The sequence below is a fragment of the Rhinoraja longicauda genome, chromosome 11 (assembly GCF_053455715.1).
Source record: "Rhinoraja longicauda isolate Sanriku21f chromosome 11, sRhiLon1.1, whole genome shotgun sequence".
Taxonomy (NCBI): domain Eukaryota; kingdom Metazoa; phylum Chordata; class Chondrichthyes; order Rajiformes; family Arhynchobatidae; genus Rhinoraja; species Rhinoraja longicauda.
The window spans coordinates 1,631,264-1,648,341 of NC_135963.1; the positions used below are offsets into that span (position 1 = coordinate 1,631,264).

At 52.7% G+C, this 17,078-nt stretch overlaps 1 protein-coding gene across 1 annotated transcript in view; it reads right to left on the reverse strand.

Moving 5' to 3' along the window:
- Positions 1–1,853: 1,853 nt before the first annotated feature.
- The window catches only part of LOC144598230 (vitellogenin-like), a 36,438-nt gene continuing 21,213 nt past the window's right edge, over positions 1,854–17,078 (reverse strand). The window contains exons 21-35 of the mRNA XM_078408119.1: positions 16,786–17,008; positions 15,676–15,839; positions 14,629–14,982; positions 13,477–13,530; positions 11,085–11,231; positions 10,234–10,446; positions 9,163–9,305; positions 7,614–7,752; positions 7,284–7,413; positions 5,737–5,929; positions 4,793–4,878; positions 3,715–3,809; positions 3,480–3,630; positions 3,238–3,399; positions 1,854–2,083 (exon numbers count right to left, since the gene is read on the reverse strand). Of these exons, the coding sequence (XP_078264245.1) occupies positions 1,983–2,083; positions 3,238–3,399; positions 3,480–3,630; positions 3,715–3,809; positions 4,793–4,878; positions 5,737–5,929; positions 7,284–7,413; positions 7,614–7,752; positions 9,163–9,305; positions 10,234–10,446; positions 11,085–11,231; positions 13,477–13,530; positions 14,629–14,982; positions 15,676–15,839; positions 16,786–17,008 (2,355 nt within the window). The 3' untranslated portion in view covers positions 1,854–1,982. The remainder of the gene's footprint in view (positions 2,084–3,237; positions 3,400–3,479; positions 3,631–3,714; positions 3,810–4,792; positions 4,879–5,736; positions 5,930–7,283; positions 7,414–7,613; positions 7,753–9,162; positions 9,306–10,233; positions 10,447–11,084; positions 11,232–13,476; positions 13,531–14,628; positions 14,983–15,675; positions 15,840–16,785; positions 17,009–17,078) is intronic.

Here is a 17,078-nt window from a genome sequence, read left to right on the forward strand (position 1 = left end):
CTGTACACCCTGAGCCCTGGCAATTTCCACAGCTCCGGCAAAATAAAAGAGCTGGAAGAACTCGATGGGTCAGGCAGCATCTGCGGAAGGAACGGACAGACAACGTTTCTTGTTGGGATCTGAAGAAGAGTCCCGACCTGAAACATTGACAGACCATTCCCTCCACAGATGCTGGAAGTTCTAGGAAAAAATATTGTCAAGCTTGAAAGGATTCAGAGATTTACGAGGATGTTGCCAGGACTAGAGGGTGTGAGCTACAGGGAGAGGTTGAGCAGGCTGGGTCTCTATTCCTTGGAGCGCAGGAGGATGAGGGGTGATCTTATAGAGGTGGAAAAATCATGAGAGGAATAGATCGGGCACAGAATCTCTTGCCCAGAGTAGGGGAATCGAGGACCAGAGGACATAGGTTCAAGGTGAAGGGGAAAAGATTTAATAGGAATCCGAGGGGGTAACTTTTTCACACAGAGGGTGGTGGGTGCATGGAATGAGCTGCATGGAGGTAGTTGAAGCTGGGACTACCCCAATGTTTAAGAAACAGTTAGACAGGTACATGGATAGGACAGGTTTGGAAGGATTTGGACCAAGCGCAGGCAGGTGGGACTAGTGTAGCTGGGACATTTGTTGGCCGGTGTGGGCAAGATTCTGTTAGCCCTAGGAACTAAATCTAACTCTCTCTTGAAAACCCGGTAAATTGGCCTCCACTGCCTTTTGTGGCAGAGAATTCCACAGATTCACAACTCTCTGGGTGAAAAGGTTTTTCCTCATCTGAGTCCTAAATGGTCTACCCCTTATTATAGACAGTAGACAATAGGAGCAGGAGTAGGCCATTCGGCCCTTCGAGCCAGCACCGTCATTCAATGTGATCATGGCTGATCATTCACGATCAGTACCCTGTTCCTGCCTTCTTCTCCCCATACCCCCTGACTCCGCTATCATTGAACTCTATCTAGCTCTCTCTTGAAAGCATCCAGAGAATTGGCCTCCACTGCCTTCTGAGGCAGAGAATTCCACAGATTTACCACTCTCTGAGTGAAAACGTTTTTACTCATCTCCGTTCTAAATGGCCTACCCCTTATTCTTAAACTGTGACCCCTGGTTCTGAACTCCACCAATATCGGGAACATTTTTCCTGCATCTCGCCTGTCCAATCCCTTAAAAAATTTATATGTTTCTCATCCTTCTAAATTCCAGTGTATAGAAGCCCAGTCACTCCAGTCTTTCATCATAAGTCAGTCCCGCCATCCTGGGAATTAACCTGGTGAACCTATGCCGCACTACCTCAATAGCAAGAATGTCCTTCCTCAAATTAGGAGACCAAAACTGCACACAATGCTCCAGGTGGGGTGAGATACATAGAAAAGGGAATGTAAGGTGTGAAAATAGGACTAAGGGAATGCAGGGCAAGGAAAATGTAGAATAGATCATTGTTAACTAGAAGGTAACAACAAAGCAAATAGAGATAAAATGTAATCGGGGACAGTCAGACTGGTCGGAGAAATGGGAAGGAGGAGGAGAGAGAGGGAAAGCAAGGGCTGGGGTGTCAGCTACCCAAGTGAAATATGAGGTGCTGTTCCTCCAGTTTGTGCTGGGCCTCACTGACAATCGAGGGGGCCCAGGACAGAAAGGTCAGACTGGGAATGGGAGGGGGAGTTAAAGTGCTGAACAACCGTGAGACCGTGTAGGTTAAGGCGGTCTGAGCGGAGGTGTTCAGTGAAACGATCGCCGAGCCTGCGCTGGGCCTCGCCGATGTAGAGAAGTTGACACCTGGAACAGTGGATACATACGAGAGCAACTTCAGCATAATCTATTACTTACAGAAAACCACCGTCGTTAAACAAACGATTCATAAACTATTTTGTGGATGCTGAGAAAATCTTTATTTGTGTTTTTGAAAGAACAATTCAAGATGTTTGCAAATCATGGTAATATTACAAGGTTGATGATTTATTTTGCAGCAGAGTGCAAGTAGTCGTTGATCTTGATCATTGGGAACAGCGGCACATGCAGTCAGTGTGGGAGTCGACAGATCGACTCATGTCTGCTAACTTCTTGTTAAAGAGACTCATGTCAGTCACGGTGTAATCTGTGCAGAAACAAACTCCTGATTAGTTGCAGAACCACAACAACAACTTTACACATTTAGGCGGTACGGTGGCGCAGCGGGTGGTGTTGCTGCCTTGCAGCTCCAGTGAGCCGGTTCCATCCTGCCCTCAGGTGCTGTGTGCGTGGAGTTTGCACGTTCTCCCTGTGACCTGCGTGGGCTGCCTTATCCCAGACACATGCGGGTGTGTAGCTCAGTCTCATCCGGAAATTACATAATGTCCTTTACTCTCACACCTTCTGTCTAACGTCTGGCCTCTGTTCCAACCAAATGCCCCACAAACCCCCCCCCCCCTTCTGCTGTGTCCACCCATCACCTGCCACACATTGTCCCGCCCCTCCTCTCTCCCAGCTTTCATTCCCAACCACTACATCGATCAGGATCCCCACCCGAAACGTCACCTATCCATGTTCTCCACAGATGCTGCCTGACCCGCTGAGTTACTCCAGCACTCTGTGTCCTTATCTGTAAATTGCCACTGGTACGCAGGGAATGGATGTGCAGGTGGATTAATACAGAACTGGTGTGAATGGGTGATCCATGACTGGTGTGGACTCAGTGGGCAGGAGGGACATTTGCAATGATGCAGCTTTCAATTCATTTCACTTCAATTCAAGTATAACTTGTTGCTTCAATGTCGTTTGGAGATACAGCGTGGAAGAGACCCTTCGGTCCAACTAACCCATGCTGACCCATCTAAACTATCATTATTTGCCTGTACCTGGCCCAGATCACTCAAACCTTCCCAGCCTTGTATCTTTCACTGTATCTCTCTGTACCTTGGTACAGTGTACAGTGGTACAATAATGAAACCATTTAAAGCATTGATTCCTGTCCAAGTGTCTATTAAACGTTGTTATTGTACCTGCCACAACTACCTCCTCTAGCAGCTTGTTCCGTACACCCATTACCTTCTGAATGATAAAGTTGTCCCTCAGGTTCCCAGTAAATCATTCCCTCATCTTTAACCCTTGCCCTCTAGTTCTTGATTCCCCAACCCTGGGGAAAAGCAGTTGGTGAGTTTTCCTGGTGCAACTGTGAATGGAATTCTCTACCATCCTAGTGGGACTGGATGTTGTCCACTGCACCAGGTTTATTTAAAGGTTGTGGATGGGATGTGAAGTAAGTGGACTCACTGGCTGACAAGCAGTGGAAGGAGAGAAGACGGGAGCGTGTTTCCATTGGTGTACATTCTGCCAGACACCGTTGTATTGGTTCAACAGAATAGCATCTGGATGCCTGTCCTTCGAACTCCACCACAGTCCCTAGTTCCACAAAGTCCCGTCTCACTTTGCAATCTGAAAGACAAACAGAGTGTGGTTTGTCAGGGGAGGCATGCAGCAGGTGTGGTGACTTGCAAGCAGGTGGAGCCTCTTACCATCCTTGCACGATGATCCTGGGCACAACCAAGACTCAAAGAGATGCTCCTGGTCCCTGGCCACCTCCCGGCTGGGCATGACCATTTTCTTCTCGTCGTTGTTCAGGCCACAGATTCCACAAGTCTTGCCCATCATCTGATCCAGGACGATCTTCACACAAAGGCAGACACATCAGAACAGTCCAACGACAAAGTTGCCGCTGAGAGTTATAATCGGTTAGTAAGCGTGAACTACCTGGACACGTTCTCCATCAAAGTACAACTTGTCGATGTTAACAGACGGGATCCGCAGAGTAATTCCAGTTTTGTTCCGTTCAATGTTAACAATATCTGGAAGACAGGGTGGTATTTTGTTCATCAGACACTTTCACCTTGTGACACCTTGTGCTGACACAATGTAATACGTTCACCTGCTACAAGTTCATAAGTGATAGGGGAAGAATTAGGCCATTCGGCCCATCAAGTCTGCTCCGCCATTCAATCATGGCTGATCTATCTCTCCCTCCAAACCCCATTCTCCTGCCTTCTCCCCGTAACCCCTGACCCCGTACTAATCAAGTTTCTGTCAATCTCTGCCTTAAAAACACCCACTGCCTCGGCCTCCAGAGCCGTCTGTGGCAATGAGTTCCACAGATTGTCCACAGACTGACTGGATGGGCGTGCCCAGATTATTAGCACTGGTTCCATTTTGCCTTTGTGTTAAAATATATTGATGTTCTCAGCGTGATAAATCTGAACAAAGGAAGCTGTCTGTTGGTGATTTCCCCGCTCGACAATGATGCCAGGATCAGACGTCACTGCAAGAACATAGAATGTAGAACAGTGGGGCACATCTACAACCACGTGCCTATCTACAAGCCTCTTACACCCCACTATGGTATCTGCCTCCTCCACCACCACCCCTGGCAGCACAGTCCAGGCCCCCACCCCCCCCCCCCCCACTCTGTGTAAAATACTTGCCCCACACAGCTCCTTTATACTCTCCCCTCTCACCATTTACCTCTGCCGTCCAGTGTTGGACATTTCCATCGAGGGGAAAAGGTTCTGATTGGCTCCTCTATCTCTGCCTCGCATCATTTTATATATAAAAGTTTCTAATCTCCCCTCAGTCTCTGACTTTCCATGGAAAAACAATCGCAGTCGATGCCACCCTGTGGTTAAAAGCCTCATCACCACGACAATGACACAATGTGAAACCTTTGCTCCCGATCTGCCTCACTAATTCAGCAAGTTAACAACACTGTAGGAGAGTGACAAGGCATTTAAAGTGTGACTGTCTCCACAATCCCCTCAACAAGGGAACGGCCACTCACTTGGTAGAATTTGTTGCTCTGGAGCCTGTTTGATTCCATTCACCAATATTTGAATTCGGTCTGACAAAGGAATTGCCTCAATGGTCCTGTTATAAAGCAAACAAATTGTCTTAGACACGAAAGGCCCGAGTAACTCAGCGGGACAGGAAGTATCTCTGGAGAGAAGGAATGGGTGACGTTTCACAGAGTGCTGGAGTAACTCAGCGGGACAGGCAGCATCTCTGGAGAGAAGGAATGGGTGACGTTCCAGGTCGAGGATCGGAGTAAGTGTTGAACTACACAACACCAATGGTGAATTGGTGACATTCCACTTTTACCATTAATGCAACATCTTTCTCCCCACTCATCCATCAGTCCGACCCAGAATGTCACGCATCCATTCCCTCCACAGATGCTGCCTGCCCTGCTGAGTCACCCCAGCACTTTATGTCCTTTCACGCGTATAAATACTTCTCAATCCCAGTTAGGGGTGTAAGGCGAGGAATTAATAACAGGGTGGAACACTGGTGCAGCGGGTAGAGCTGCTGCCTCACGGCACCAGAGGCTCAGGTTCCATCCTGACCTTGGCCACAGACTGTGTGTGTGGATTTTGCACGTTCTCCCCGTGACCGCGTGGGTTTCCCCCGGGTGATCCGGTTTCCTCCCACCTCTCTGAGACATGCAGGTTGGTGGGTTAATGGGCTGCTGTAAAATGTGCCCCCAGTGTGTGGGTGGGGGGAATCCGTGAGCAGTTGACGAGAATGCAGGGAGAATAAAATGTAGGAATAGTACAATGGGTGTTTGATGTTTGGCACGGACTCGATGGGCCAAAGGGTCTGTTTGTGTGTGGGTGACTTCAACACAAATGAATGTTTGCAGACTTGATCTCAATGTTCACATCTAATGCTCCGTCTGTGAAACTTTACTGAGAAGGATGAGCACACATGAGACCCACAAACACTCACGTGTTCTTCACGGACAGAATCAGTTTGATGGACTTCTTCGTCTTATCGGTTTGCGCACGCTTCATCAACAGCATAAACTTCGGGCTATCGGAGCAGTCTTGGGTCAAGACGTAGAAGCAATCGTTGGAAATATTGTGGTTGATTTGGTTGCCATCAAATGCCCACACAGTCTCATTTTCAGCTACGCATTCTCCTGAAGAAAAGTTCAAGGTGGTGACGTTAGAAGGGAAGGAGGGAGTTGGTGATGTCCCCTGACCTCTCACATCTGCTCCACCACAGAGCAGTCACAGAGTCAGCAACGTTATATGTGGACCTTGCAGCCAAGGCCAATGTGTGTATTAACCTTGTATGACTGTCTGTACATATAACATATAACATATAACAACTACAGCATGGAAACAGGCCTGTCCGGCCCTACCAGTCCACGCCGACCATTCTCCCTGACCTGGTCTCATCTACCTGCACTCAGACCATAACCCTCCAATCCCCTCCTATCCATATACCTATCCAATTTACTCTTAAATAATAAAATCGAGCCAGCCTCCACCACTTCCACCGGAAGCCCATTCCATACAGCCACAACCCTCTGAGTAAAGAAGTTCCCCCTCATGTTACCCCTAAACCTTTGTCCCTCAATTCTGAAGCTATGTCCCCTTGTTGGAATCTTCCCCACTCTCAAAGGGAAAAGCCTACCCACGTCAACTCTGTCCGTCCCTCTCATAATTTTAAAAACCTCTATCAAGTCCCCCCTCAACCTTCTACGCTCCAAAGAATAAAGACCCAACCTGTTCAACCTCTCTCTGTAGCCTAAGTGCTGAAACCCAGGCAACATTCTAGTAAATCTCTTCTGTACCCTCTCCATTTTGTCGACATCCTTCCTATAATTTGGCGACCAGAACTGCACACCATACTCCAGATTCGGCCTCACCAATGCCCTGTACAATTTCAACATTACATCCCAACTTCTATATTTGATGCTCTGATTTATAAAGGCAAGCATACCAAACGCCTTCTTCACCACCCTATCCACATGAGATTCCACCTTCAGGGAACAATGCACAGTTATTCCCAGATCCCTCTGTTCCACTGCATTCCTCAATTCCCTACCATTTACCCTGTACGTCCTATTTTGATTTGTCCTACCAAAATGCAGCACCTCACACTTCACGGAGTTTGTACCTTCTCCCCGTGACCACGTGGGTTTTCTCCGGGTGCTCCAGTTTCCTCCCACACTCCAAAGATGTGCAGGTTTGTAGGTTAGTTTGAGTCAGTAACAAGGGGAAACCCACACTGTCATGGGGAGAAGGTACAAACGTACGAATCAGTGCTGCACACAAAATGCTGGAGTAACTCAGTGGGACAGGCAGCATCTATGGAGAGAAGGTATCAGTGCAACTGATCCAAATTCAACATCGATCATCTTGGTTGGTGAAGATAACAAGCCGGAAACAATGGCCAAGATCTTTGCTGTGGTTATTTCCAGTGAAAGGGCAGGTGTAGAGGAGGTGAATCAAGATGTGGAGACAAGAGCATTGAGGAATACTCACGTTGGTTCATTTTGAGGAAGGTTTCTGCGAGTTCGGCAATGCTGCGGAATCCGACATCCTCGACACGTTTGCTCACAGCGTGGACTGGCAGGGAGGTGGGGATGGGGAGACCCTGATAGAATGCTGTCATCTGCAACCAAAGTAAAACAGATCACCCTCTGGCTCCATTGTAATCATGTCTTGTCTTTCCGCTGACCGGTTAGCACGCAACAAAAAGCTTTTCACTGTACCTCGGCACACGTGACAATAAACGACTGAAACTGAAGCAACTGGGGCCCAGACGGCAGATCAGGACAAACGTGGACAGAGAGGAATGAAGCCGCTGCTTACCTTTGGCAGCCTGATTATTGTGTCGATGGTTCGTGGGGAGGTGAGTGCCACTAGCACGGTAATCTGATGGTCACGGTTACGTCTGTAGCTCTGTGATAATCCCAGTGAATAGGCCAGCCCTGGCAGGTAGTCGCCAACCCTGAGACAAGGAGCAAATGGTTGCAGTAAGACCACAACTTCTGAACACATAGCAGCAGAATGAGCCCATTCGGCCCATCGTGTCTACCTGACCTCAATCCCACTCCCCTGCCTTCTCCCTTAACCTTTCACACCCGTACTAATCAATTTCCTGTCAACCTCCACTTTAACAATGCCCACTGACTTGTCCTCCACATCTGTCTGTGGCAATGAATCCCACAGATTCACCACCCTCTGACTAAAGACTTGAATTGAATACTATATAGTCACATGTGGCATGTCAGAGTGAAATTCTTTGCTTGCACATCCAAGGTCAGCAAAGGGTCAGCCGTAGATGTCCTTTAATTCTGAGGCTGTGCCCTCTGGTCCTAGACTCTCCCACTAGCAAGCAAACCATATGAAAGACTCGAGCAACAAACTGGATCCCTTGAGATTTCCAATACATTTTTATTTCAGATTTCCAGCATCAGTGATTTTTGACTTCATTTAAATGATGTGCATACCTCCATCTCTCACAGCTATTCTTCCCCATATCAATGAAAGGACTCTTCCCTTCCTGCGTCAAGTCCCAGCTGGTGGAGTTTTATTGGGCAAATCTCTCAGTTTACATCTGTTATCGGCAAAATGTTTGCTGGAGACCAGGTGCAGTATTTGCTCTCGCTGGCAGTCTGTTTGTGCTTTTTGTTTGTGTGTTGGTGGTGGGGTGTTTTGTTTTGTTGTGTATGTGGTGGGGGTGGGGGGTGGGGGGGGGGGGGGTGGTGAGGGTGGGTGGGTATGTGGGGGGGGGGGGGGTGGGGGTGGGAAATCTTTCTTTTTTTTTAGGTCTCTTCCGCGGGGCCTTCCATTGCCCGGCGCGGCTCGGCCGCGGGACTGAACAGCGCCCGGTGCGGCTCGGCCGCGGGGCCTTCCATCGCCCGGCGCGGCTCGGCCGCAGGACTGAACAGCGCCCGGTGCGGCTCGGCCGCGGGGCCTTCCATCGCCCGGTGCGGCGCGGCCGCGGGACACCATTCTGCTTTAGTTAAACATTTTGTTCAAGATGGCCGCGCCGTTGTGTTTGGCTGCCTGCCACTGTATGTTTCTTTTCTTTTTCCTAATCAGATGTGCAGCACTTTGGTCAACGTGGGTTGTTTTTAAATGTGCTATACAAATAAAATTGACTTGACTTGACTTGACTAGTGGAAACATCCTCTCCACACCCACTCCATTCAGGCCTTTCACTATTCTGTACGTTTCAATGAGCTCCTCCCTCTTCCTTCTAAACTCCAGCGATTACAGGCCCAGTGCCCACAAAGGCTCATCACATGTGAAGCCAATCTCGGTGTGATAATTCTTGGTGTTTTGTACAGACCATCTATAACACAGCAGCAATGACCTGAACACAGTGAATGCAGGGACATGACTAGAGACTTACATTTTGCCACCATATTTCAAGTTCTCGTTGATTCTCGACCACTGCATTTTGACCTTTGTCGCTGGGTGACTTGCAAGTTGCCCGGTGGAGACCGTGACTGCCACACGGTATCTCTGACAGTTTTCACCCCATCTTGCCAACGTCTGCAGAAATTAAACGAGGTTGCAATGAAACCACTAAGCACGACACCCGGAAACATCAGATGCTGAAGATGGAACCACGAGCAGCAGCAGATGGCAGGATCTTGTGTTGAACACAGAGAGTGCTGGAGTTCTCTCTGAGCCATCTCCCATGAGGTGTAAATGTGAGCTCCCTGCCCATGTACTTGTGGCACAGTCATAGAGCCCAGAAACAGGCCCTTCAGCCCAACGACCAGTGATGCCCCATCCAAGCTAGTCCCATTACCCAAGTTTGGACCAATGGTCTTTTAAATGCTGTTGCACTCCCTGCCTCAAATACCTCCCCCAGCAGCTCGTTCAATTGTGTCAAAAAAGTTGCCCCTTAGGCTCCAATTAAACCTGTCCCCTCTCATCTTAAACCTATTGCCTCTGGATCTCGATTCCCCTACTGTGGGTAAAAGACTCTGTGTCCATCATCTTATAAACCTCTCTATAATCACCCCTCTTCTACCTGCACTCCAAGGACCAAAGTCCCAGCCTGCCCAACCTCTCCCTGTAGCTCAGAGCCTCGAGTCCTGAGGAAAGTGAGCATTCACCCTGTCTACGCACCTCATGATTTTATACACCAGCATAAGTTTGGTGCTCATCCTCCTGCGCTCCAAGGAATAATGTCCCAGCCTGCCCATCCTTGCCCATTGCTTGATGCCTGAGCTGATCTGTGTGGAGATTGTACATTCTCTCTGTGACTGCGTGGGTTTTCTCCTGGTGCTCCGGTTTCCTCCCACACTCCAAAGGCATACAGGGTGCTAGGTTAATTGGCTTCTGTAAAAGATTGTGAATTGTCGCCAGTGTGTGAAGGATGGCGTTAGTGTACTGGCCGGTATGGACTCGGTGGGCCGAAGGGCCTGTTTCCGTGCTGTATCTCTAAAGGTAAAGGAATGTAAAGCCTCACCAGGAGTTTGTGGGAGCTGGGCAGTAATGCATCCGCACACATCTTCCAGTTGCTCTTTGGCTGCAGGTCGACCAGGCGCAAGTGCATCCTGGGAATCCGAGATGATAGCTTGCCGTATCCGGTGATCTGATAACCTTGCTGCACTCCATCAGTGCGTCGGGCCCGAAGAAGGACAACCAGTAATGGAGATCCAGCATTGCTGACCAAGTAACGCTGCAATGTCAACGACAGTCCAACCCTTAGAGTCTCCCAGTGGCACAGAGTCACAGAGCATGGCATCAGGTCCCTCAGCCCAACTTGTCCACAACCCACCAACACGTCCCAGCACGTCCCAGCTACACTAGTCCCACCGGCCTCGGCTTGGTCCATATCCCTCCAAACCTGTACCATCCTTCAACCTGTCTAAATGTTTCTGAAATTTTATGGTAGTACCTACATTATCTCCGGCAGCTTGTTCCATACACCCACCACCCTTTGTGTAGAAAACATTACCCCTCAGGTTCCGATAAAATCTTCTCCCCTCCCCACCTCAACTTAAACCTATGTCCTCTGGTTCTCTAGTTCCCCACCCTGACCCTCCCCACCCTGTCCCCCCCACACCCTGACCCTCCCCACCCTGACCCCCCCCCAGCCTGACCCCCCCACCCTGACCCCCCCCGCCTGACCCCCCCCACCCTGACCCCCCCCCCACCCTGACCACCCCCCCAGCCTGATCCCCCCCGCCTGACCCCCCCCCACCCTGACCACCCCCACCCTGTCCCCCCCCAGCCTCACCCACCCCACCCTGACCCTCCCCACCATGTCCCTCCGCTCTGCTTTGAGCGAGGGGGGAGCCCGGGTCCATGACCCACCTGAGTGGATGAGCGCAGGATGGAGGAGCTGTGGCGACTGGGTCTAGACTTGGATGGAGACGAGCGGCTGGCCCTGGTGATGAGGCGAGAGCTGGAACGTTGAGATATGGAACGGCTGCCTTGTCCTGACTGCCTCCTGACCGTGTACTGAGCAGAGACACACAACACAACACACATTTGCACCAAACTGCGTCACTGCCCGCCACCTACCTTCACCATTTACTTCCAATTCCCAACATTCATTCAAGTAAAGGCAAATGGTCCAAAATGACCACATTTAATATTTATAAAGGCACATTTGCAATGAATAATTAATCAGATTCCAGGCTGCATCACTTGGTCAGTTCATGATCATCAGTGATCGGAGCAGAATTAGGCCATTCGGCCCATCCGGTCTACTCCAACATTCAATCATAGCCGATCTCTCTCTCCCTCTCAACCCCATTCTCCTGCCTTCTCCCCATAACCCCTGACACCCGCACTGATCAACAATCTGTCAATCTCTGCTTTAAAAATATCCATTGACTTGGCCTCCACAGCCTTCTGTGGCAATGAATTCCACAGATTCACCACCCTCTGGCTAAAGAAATTCCTCCTCATCTCCTTCCTAAAGGTACATCCTTTTATTCCGAAGCTGTATCCTTCGTTCCTCGACACTCCCACTAGTGGAAACCTCCTCTCCACATCCACCCTATCCAGGTCTTTCATTATTCAGTAAGTTTCAATGAGGTCCCCCCTCATCCTTCTAAACTCCAGCGACTACAGGCCCAGTGCTGTCAAACGCTCATCATGTGCCAACCCACTCATTCCTGGGATCTTTCTTGATCTAGAACCTCCCAAATATCCCGAGCAAGGATCAGTGACAATCACAGAAGACCATAGGTCAGGGGAACAGAATTGGGCTATTCGGCAAATGGATGGGTCCCACATTGTTGCAAGACCAGAATGGTAGACAACGCTGTGGGGAATTCCTACACAGGTCACAGGTAAGATCATCAGTTCAAGGAGCAGAATTAGGCCATTCGGCCCATCCAGTCTGCTCCTCCGTTCAATCACGGCTGATCTATCTCTCCTTCTCAACCCAATTCTCCTGCCTTCTCCCTGTAATCTTTGATGCCCTGATCAATCAAGTAACTGCTAATCTCCACCTTAACATTATCCACTGGTTTGGCGTCCACAGCCATCTGTGGCAACAAATCCCACAGATTCACCACCCTCTGGCTAAAGCATTGCCCCTCATTGGGGGAAGGAAGGGAGGAGGGAGAGGGGGGAATGGGCAGGGGAGGGAGTGATGGAGTGGGGAGGAGGGAGCGGGGGGGAGGGATGGAGGCAGTTAGTTGGGAGGGAGTTAAGTGGGAGGGAGGTAGGTGGGGAGGGGAGGGGGAGGTAGGTGGAGGGAGAGGGAGGTGGAGGAGGGAGGTAGGTGGGGAGGGGAGGGGGAGGTAGTGGGGAGGGAGCAGGGGGGAGGGAGCAGGGGGGAGGGAGCAGGGAGGAGGGAGGGAGGGAGGAGGGGAGTGGAGGAGGGGGGAGGGAGCAAGGGGGGAGGGAGGAGGGGAGTGGAGGAGGGGGGAGGGAGCAGGGGGGAGGGAGCAGGGGGGAGGGAGCAGGGGGGAGGGAGCAGGGGGGAGGGAGCAGGGGGGAGGGAGCAGGGGGGAGGGAGCAGGGGGGAGGGAGGAGGGAGGGAGGGAGGAGGGGAGTGGAGGAGGGGGAGGGGAGGGAGCAAGGGGGGAGGGAGGAGGGAGCAGGGGGGAGGGAGCAGGGGGGAGGGAGGAGGGGAGTGGAGGAGGGGGGAGGGAGGAGGGAGGGAGGGAGGAGGGGAGTGGAGGAGGGGGGAGGGAGCAGGGGGGAGGGAGCAGGGGGGAGGGAGCAGGGGGGAGGGAGCAGGGGGGAGGGAGGAGGGGAGTGGAGGAGGGGGGAGGGAGGAGGGAGGGAGGGAGGAGGGGAGTGGAGGAGGGGGGAGGGAGCAGGGGGGAGGGAGCAGGGGGGAGGGAGCAGGGGGGAGGGAGCAGGGGGGAGGGAGCAGGGGGGAGGGAGGAGGGGAGTGGAGGAGGGGGGAGGGAGGAGGGAGGGAGGGAGGAGGGGAGTGGAGGAGGGGGGAGGGAGCAGGGGGGAGGGAGCAGGGGGGAGGGAGCAGGGGGGAGGGAGCAGGGGGGGAGTGGAAGCAGGGGGGAGGGAGCAGGGGGGAGGGAGGAGGGGAGTGGAGGAGGGAGGAGGGGAGTGGAGGAGGGAGGAGGGGAGTGGAGGAGGGAGGAGGGGAGTGGAGGAGGGGGGAGGGAGGAGGGGAGTGGAGGAGGGAGGAGGGGAGTGGAGGAGGGGGGAGGGAGGAGGGGAGTGGAGGAGGGGGGAGGGGAGTGGAGGAGGGGGGAGGGAGGGATTGAGAAGGTGATCTTACCCCACTGGAATGTGCAGACTTAAATCGAAGTTCCATGATTTGACGGCTTGCTCTCTGTGGAAATGATATTTGAACAAACAGCATGAGCCTCCTCTCTCTGCTGCCCAGTGGCCATCGCTGTATCCCTGTCCTTGTACTGCATTAGGCCCGGGGGGGGGGCACTGCAGTCCCAGACGCTGTACGGCCCGACACTGCAGGCCCGGACAGCGTAGGCTCGGAGGCCCGGGCGCCGCCTATTGGAGGTTGCGTAGCAACCCGCCTCCCGGCCCGGGCGGCCGCCATTGGTGGAGCGGGAGCACGTGGCCACTGGCTGGGTGAAGTCACGTGGGGCGCGGGCGGCGAGGTCACGTGGGGCGAGGGCGGCGAGGTCACGTGGGTCGCGGCGGTGATGTCACATCGTCCCGTATTTGGGAGTGAGGAAGTTGGCAACCCTCGTGACGTGTTGTGGTTGAGGTGAGCCTGTGATGCTGAAGCTGAACCGTGTGGGGATGTGGTCCTGAGGTGGGTGGGGTGGGCATGGTGTGTGGGTGGGGTGGACAGGGTGGGTGGGTGGGGTGGTGTGTGTGGGGTGGTTAGGGTGAGGTGGGTGGGTGTGTGGGTGGGTGTGTGGGTGGGGTGGACAGTGTGGGTGGGTGGGTGTGTGGGTGGGTGTGTGGGGTTGGGGTGGGCAGGGTGGGTGGGTGGGTGGGTGGGTGTGTGGGTGGGGTGGACAGTGTGGGTGGGTGGGTGTGTGGGTGGGGTGGACAGGGTGGGTGGGTGGGTGTGTGGGTGGGTGTGTGGGGTTGGGGTGGGCAGGGTGGGTGGGTGGGTGGGTGGGTGTGTGGGTGTGTGGGGTTGGGGTGGGCAGGGTGGGTGGGTGGGTGGGTGTGTGGGTGAGGTGGACAGGATGGGTGGGGTGGGCATGGTGTGTGGGTGGGTGTGGGTGGGTGTGTGGGGTTGGGGTGGGTGTGTGGGTGGGTGTGTGGGGTTGGGGTGGGTATGTGGGTGGGTGGGTGTGTGGGGTTGGGGTGGGCAGGGTGGGTGTGGGTGGGTGTGTGGGGTTGGGGTGGGCAGGGGTTGGGGTGGGCAGGGTGGGTGGGTGGGTGTGTGGGGTTGGGGTGGGCAGGGTGGGTGGGCAGGGGTTGGGGTGGGCAGGGTGGGTGGGCAGGGTACCTCGGATGGCCTCGTGCTGCTGCTCCAGTGCATGCTGGAGGATCTGAGACTGCCGCTGCGCCTGGTGCTGCCCCGGAGACGGCGTCTGCTGCTGCTGCTCATCTTGATGCGTCGTCTCATGCTGGGTCCGCTGCTGCTCTTGATGCTGCTACGTTGCAGGCTCTTGCTGAGTCGGCTGCTCTTCCTGCTGCTGCTGCTGCTGCTGCTGCTGCTGCTGCTGATGCTGCTGCTGCTGCCAGCCCGCAGGCTGGTCTTGCGACCGCTCAGGTGCTTGGAGAGGGAGGTTGCGCGGGATGCACGGCTGCTGCTGGAGCTGCTGGAGCTGGAACTGTAGCGGCTCAGTGTACTGTTACGCTGGAAGGAGAAACACAGCAGGGTCACACATCAACAGATAACTGTGGCACAGCTGGTAGACTGGGTAGCACCAGAGACCCGGCATCAATCCTGACTACGGGCGCTGTCTGTGTGGAGTTTGCACGTTCTCCCCGTGACCTGTGTGGGTTTCTCCGGGTGCTCCGGTTTCCTCCCACATCCCAGAGATGTGCAGGTTTTGTAGGTCCATTGCCTTCTGTAAGTTCCTCAGTGTGTGGGTTGTGAAAGTGGGATAATGTACACTTAGTGTATGGGTGATCAATGTGGGCAGCACGGTGGCACAGCGGGTAGAACTGCTGCCTCACAGCGCCAGAGACCCGGGATCAATCCTGACTACGGGTGCCGTCTGTGTGGAGTTTGCACGTTCTCCCCGTGACCTGCGTGGGTTTTCTCTGGGTGCTCCGGTTTCCTCCCACACTCCAAGGACGTGCAGGTTTGTGGGTTAATGAGACTTCAGTGAGGATTGTAAACTGTCCCCAGTGTATAGAGGATAGTGCTAGTGTATGGGGTGATCACCGGTCAGCACCGACTCACTGGCCTTGTTCTCTGCAACAGCATGAGATGGATTGCAAACATTGCCAGTTGTCAACTGTCCCGGCTTCACCCAGTGTTCACTCTGCAGTGCAAGGCTGGTGTGGGCAGGTGGTGTCACATCGTGGATGATTCAGACCGTACCTGAGCTTGTTTTATCAGGATCCTGCCCAGACTATCTGGGTCCATGGCAGATGGAATGTGCTCCATTTTTGACTCCTTATCGTTGAGTTTTATCATCTTGGTCAGAGACTTGGCTCCAGTCTGTATCTCCAGCACGATTGTCTCAATGTCTGCCGCTGAGCTGACTGCAAGAAGAGATAAGACAAAGATGGAGTCATACAGTGATACAGTGTGGAAACAGGCCCTTTGGCCCAACTCACCCACAGCGGCCAACAATGTCCCAGCTCCACTAGTCCCATCTGCCTGCGCTTGGTCCATATCCCTCCGAACCTGTCCTATCCATGTACCTATCCAACTGTTTCTTAAACGATGGGATAGACCCAGCCTCACCTCCCTCCTCTGGCAACTTGTTCCATACACCCACCGCCCTCTGTGTGAAAAAGTTACCCCTCAGATTCCTATTGTCTTTTCCCCTTCACCTTGAGCCTATGTCCTCTGGTCCTCGATTCCCCTACTCTGGGCAAGAGACTCTGTGCATCTACCCGATCTATTCCTCTCATGATTTTGTACATCTCTATAAGATCTCCCCTCATCCTCCTGCACTCCATTGAACAGAGACCCAGCCTGCTCAACCTCTCCCTATAGCTCACACCCTCTAGTCCAACAAGATCATCAGACCCCTATTGGCAAAGACCCGTCCCAATCGTGTTAACCTACACAGTTGTACCGTGAGGTTCTTACAATCAGCTACTACCACACCAACATTGACCAACTGAACTACTATCTATCATTAACTTGGACTTTATCAGACCTCCATGTTATATCTCTGCACTAAACATTGTTCCCTTTATCCTGTATCTGTCCACTGTGGACGGCTTGATTGTAATCATGTATTGTCTTTCCGCTGACTGACAGCATGCACACAAAGGCTTTTCACTGTACCTCGGTACACGCGACAATAATAACCTAAAGTAAACTAAACTGAAGCAGGCAAGTGTAAATAGTTTAGATGGACATAAAGGCCAGCATGGACGTGGTAGTCTGAAGGGCCTGTTTCTGTGCTGTATCACTCTGTGACTCTGTGCTGTTGGAGGTTTATTGAGGGGGGAATGAATGTAAACTCGTGCTCACCTGGGATAAGGGTGACATTCAGCTGGTGTTTGCCAATCAATCGGTACAATGGGATGTGTCTGATGGAAACGGCATTCTCCATTCGTGCATCAATGCAGGCTTGTACTCCGACCTTGTCTGCTCTCATGCACGCACGATAGGCAGCTCGGTTGGGGAACCTCGGACGCTGATCCTCTCCAGAGCATGGGATTTGGTCAGCGAGGGTTTCTGGGGCGACCTGCGTCTGTGGACACAATGGTTATGAGTCGGGACAATCTAGAACTTCGCTGTAAAGCTGCACGGGCAGGCAATTA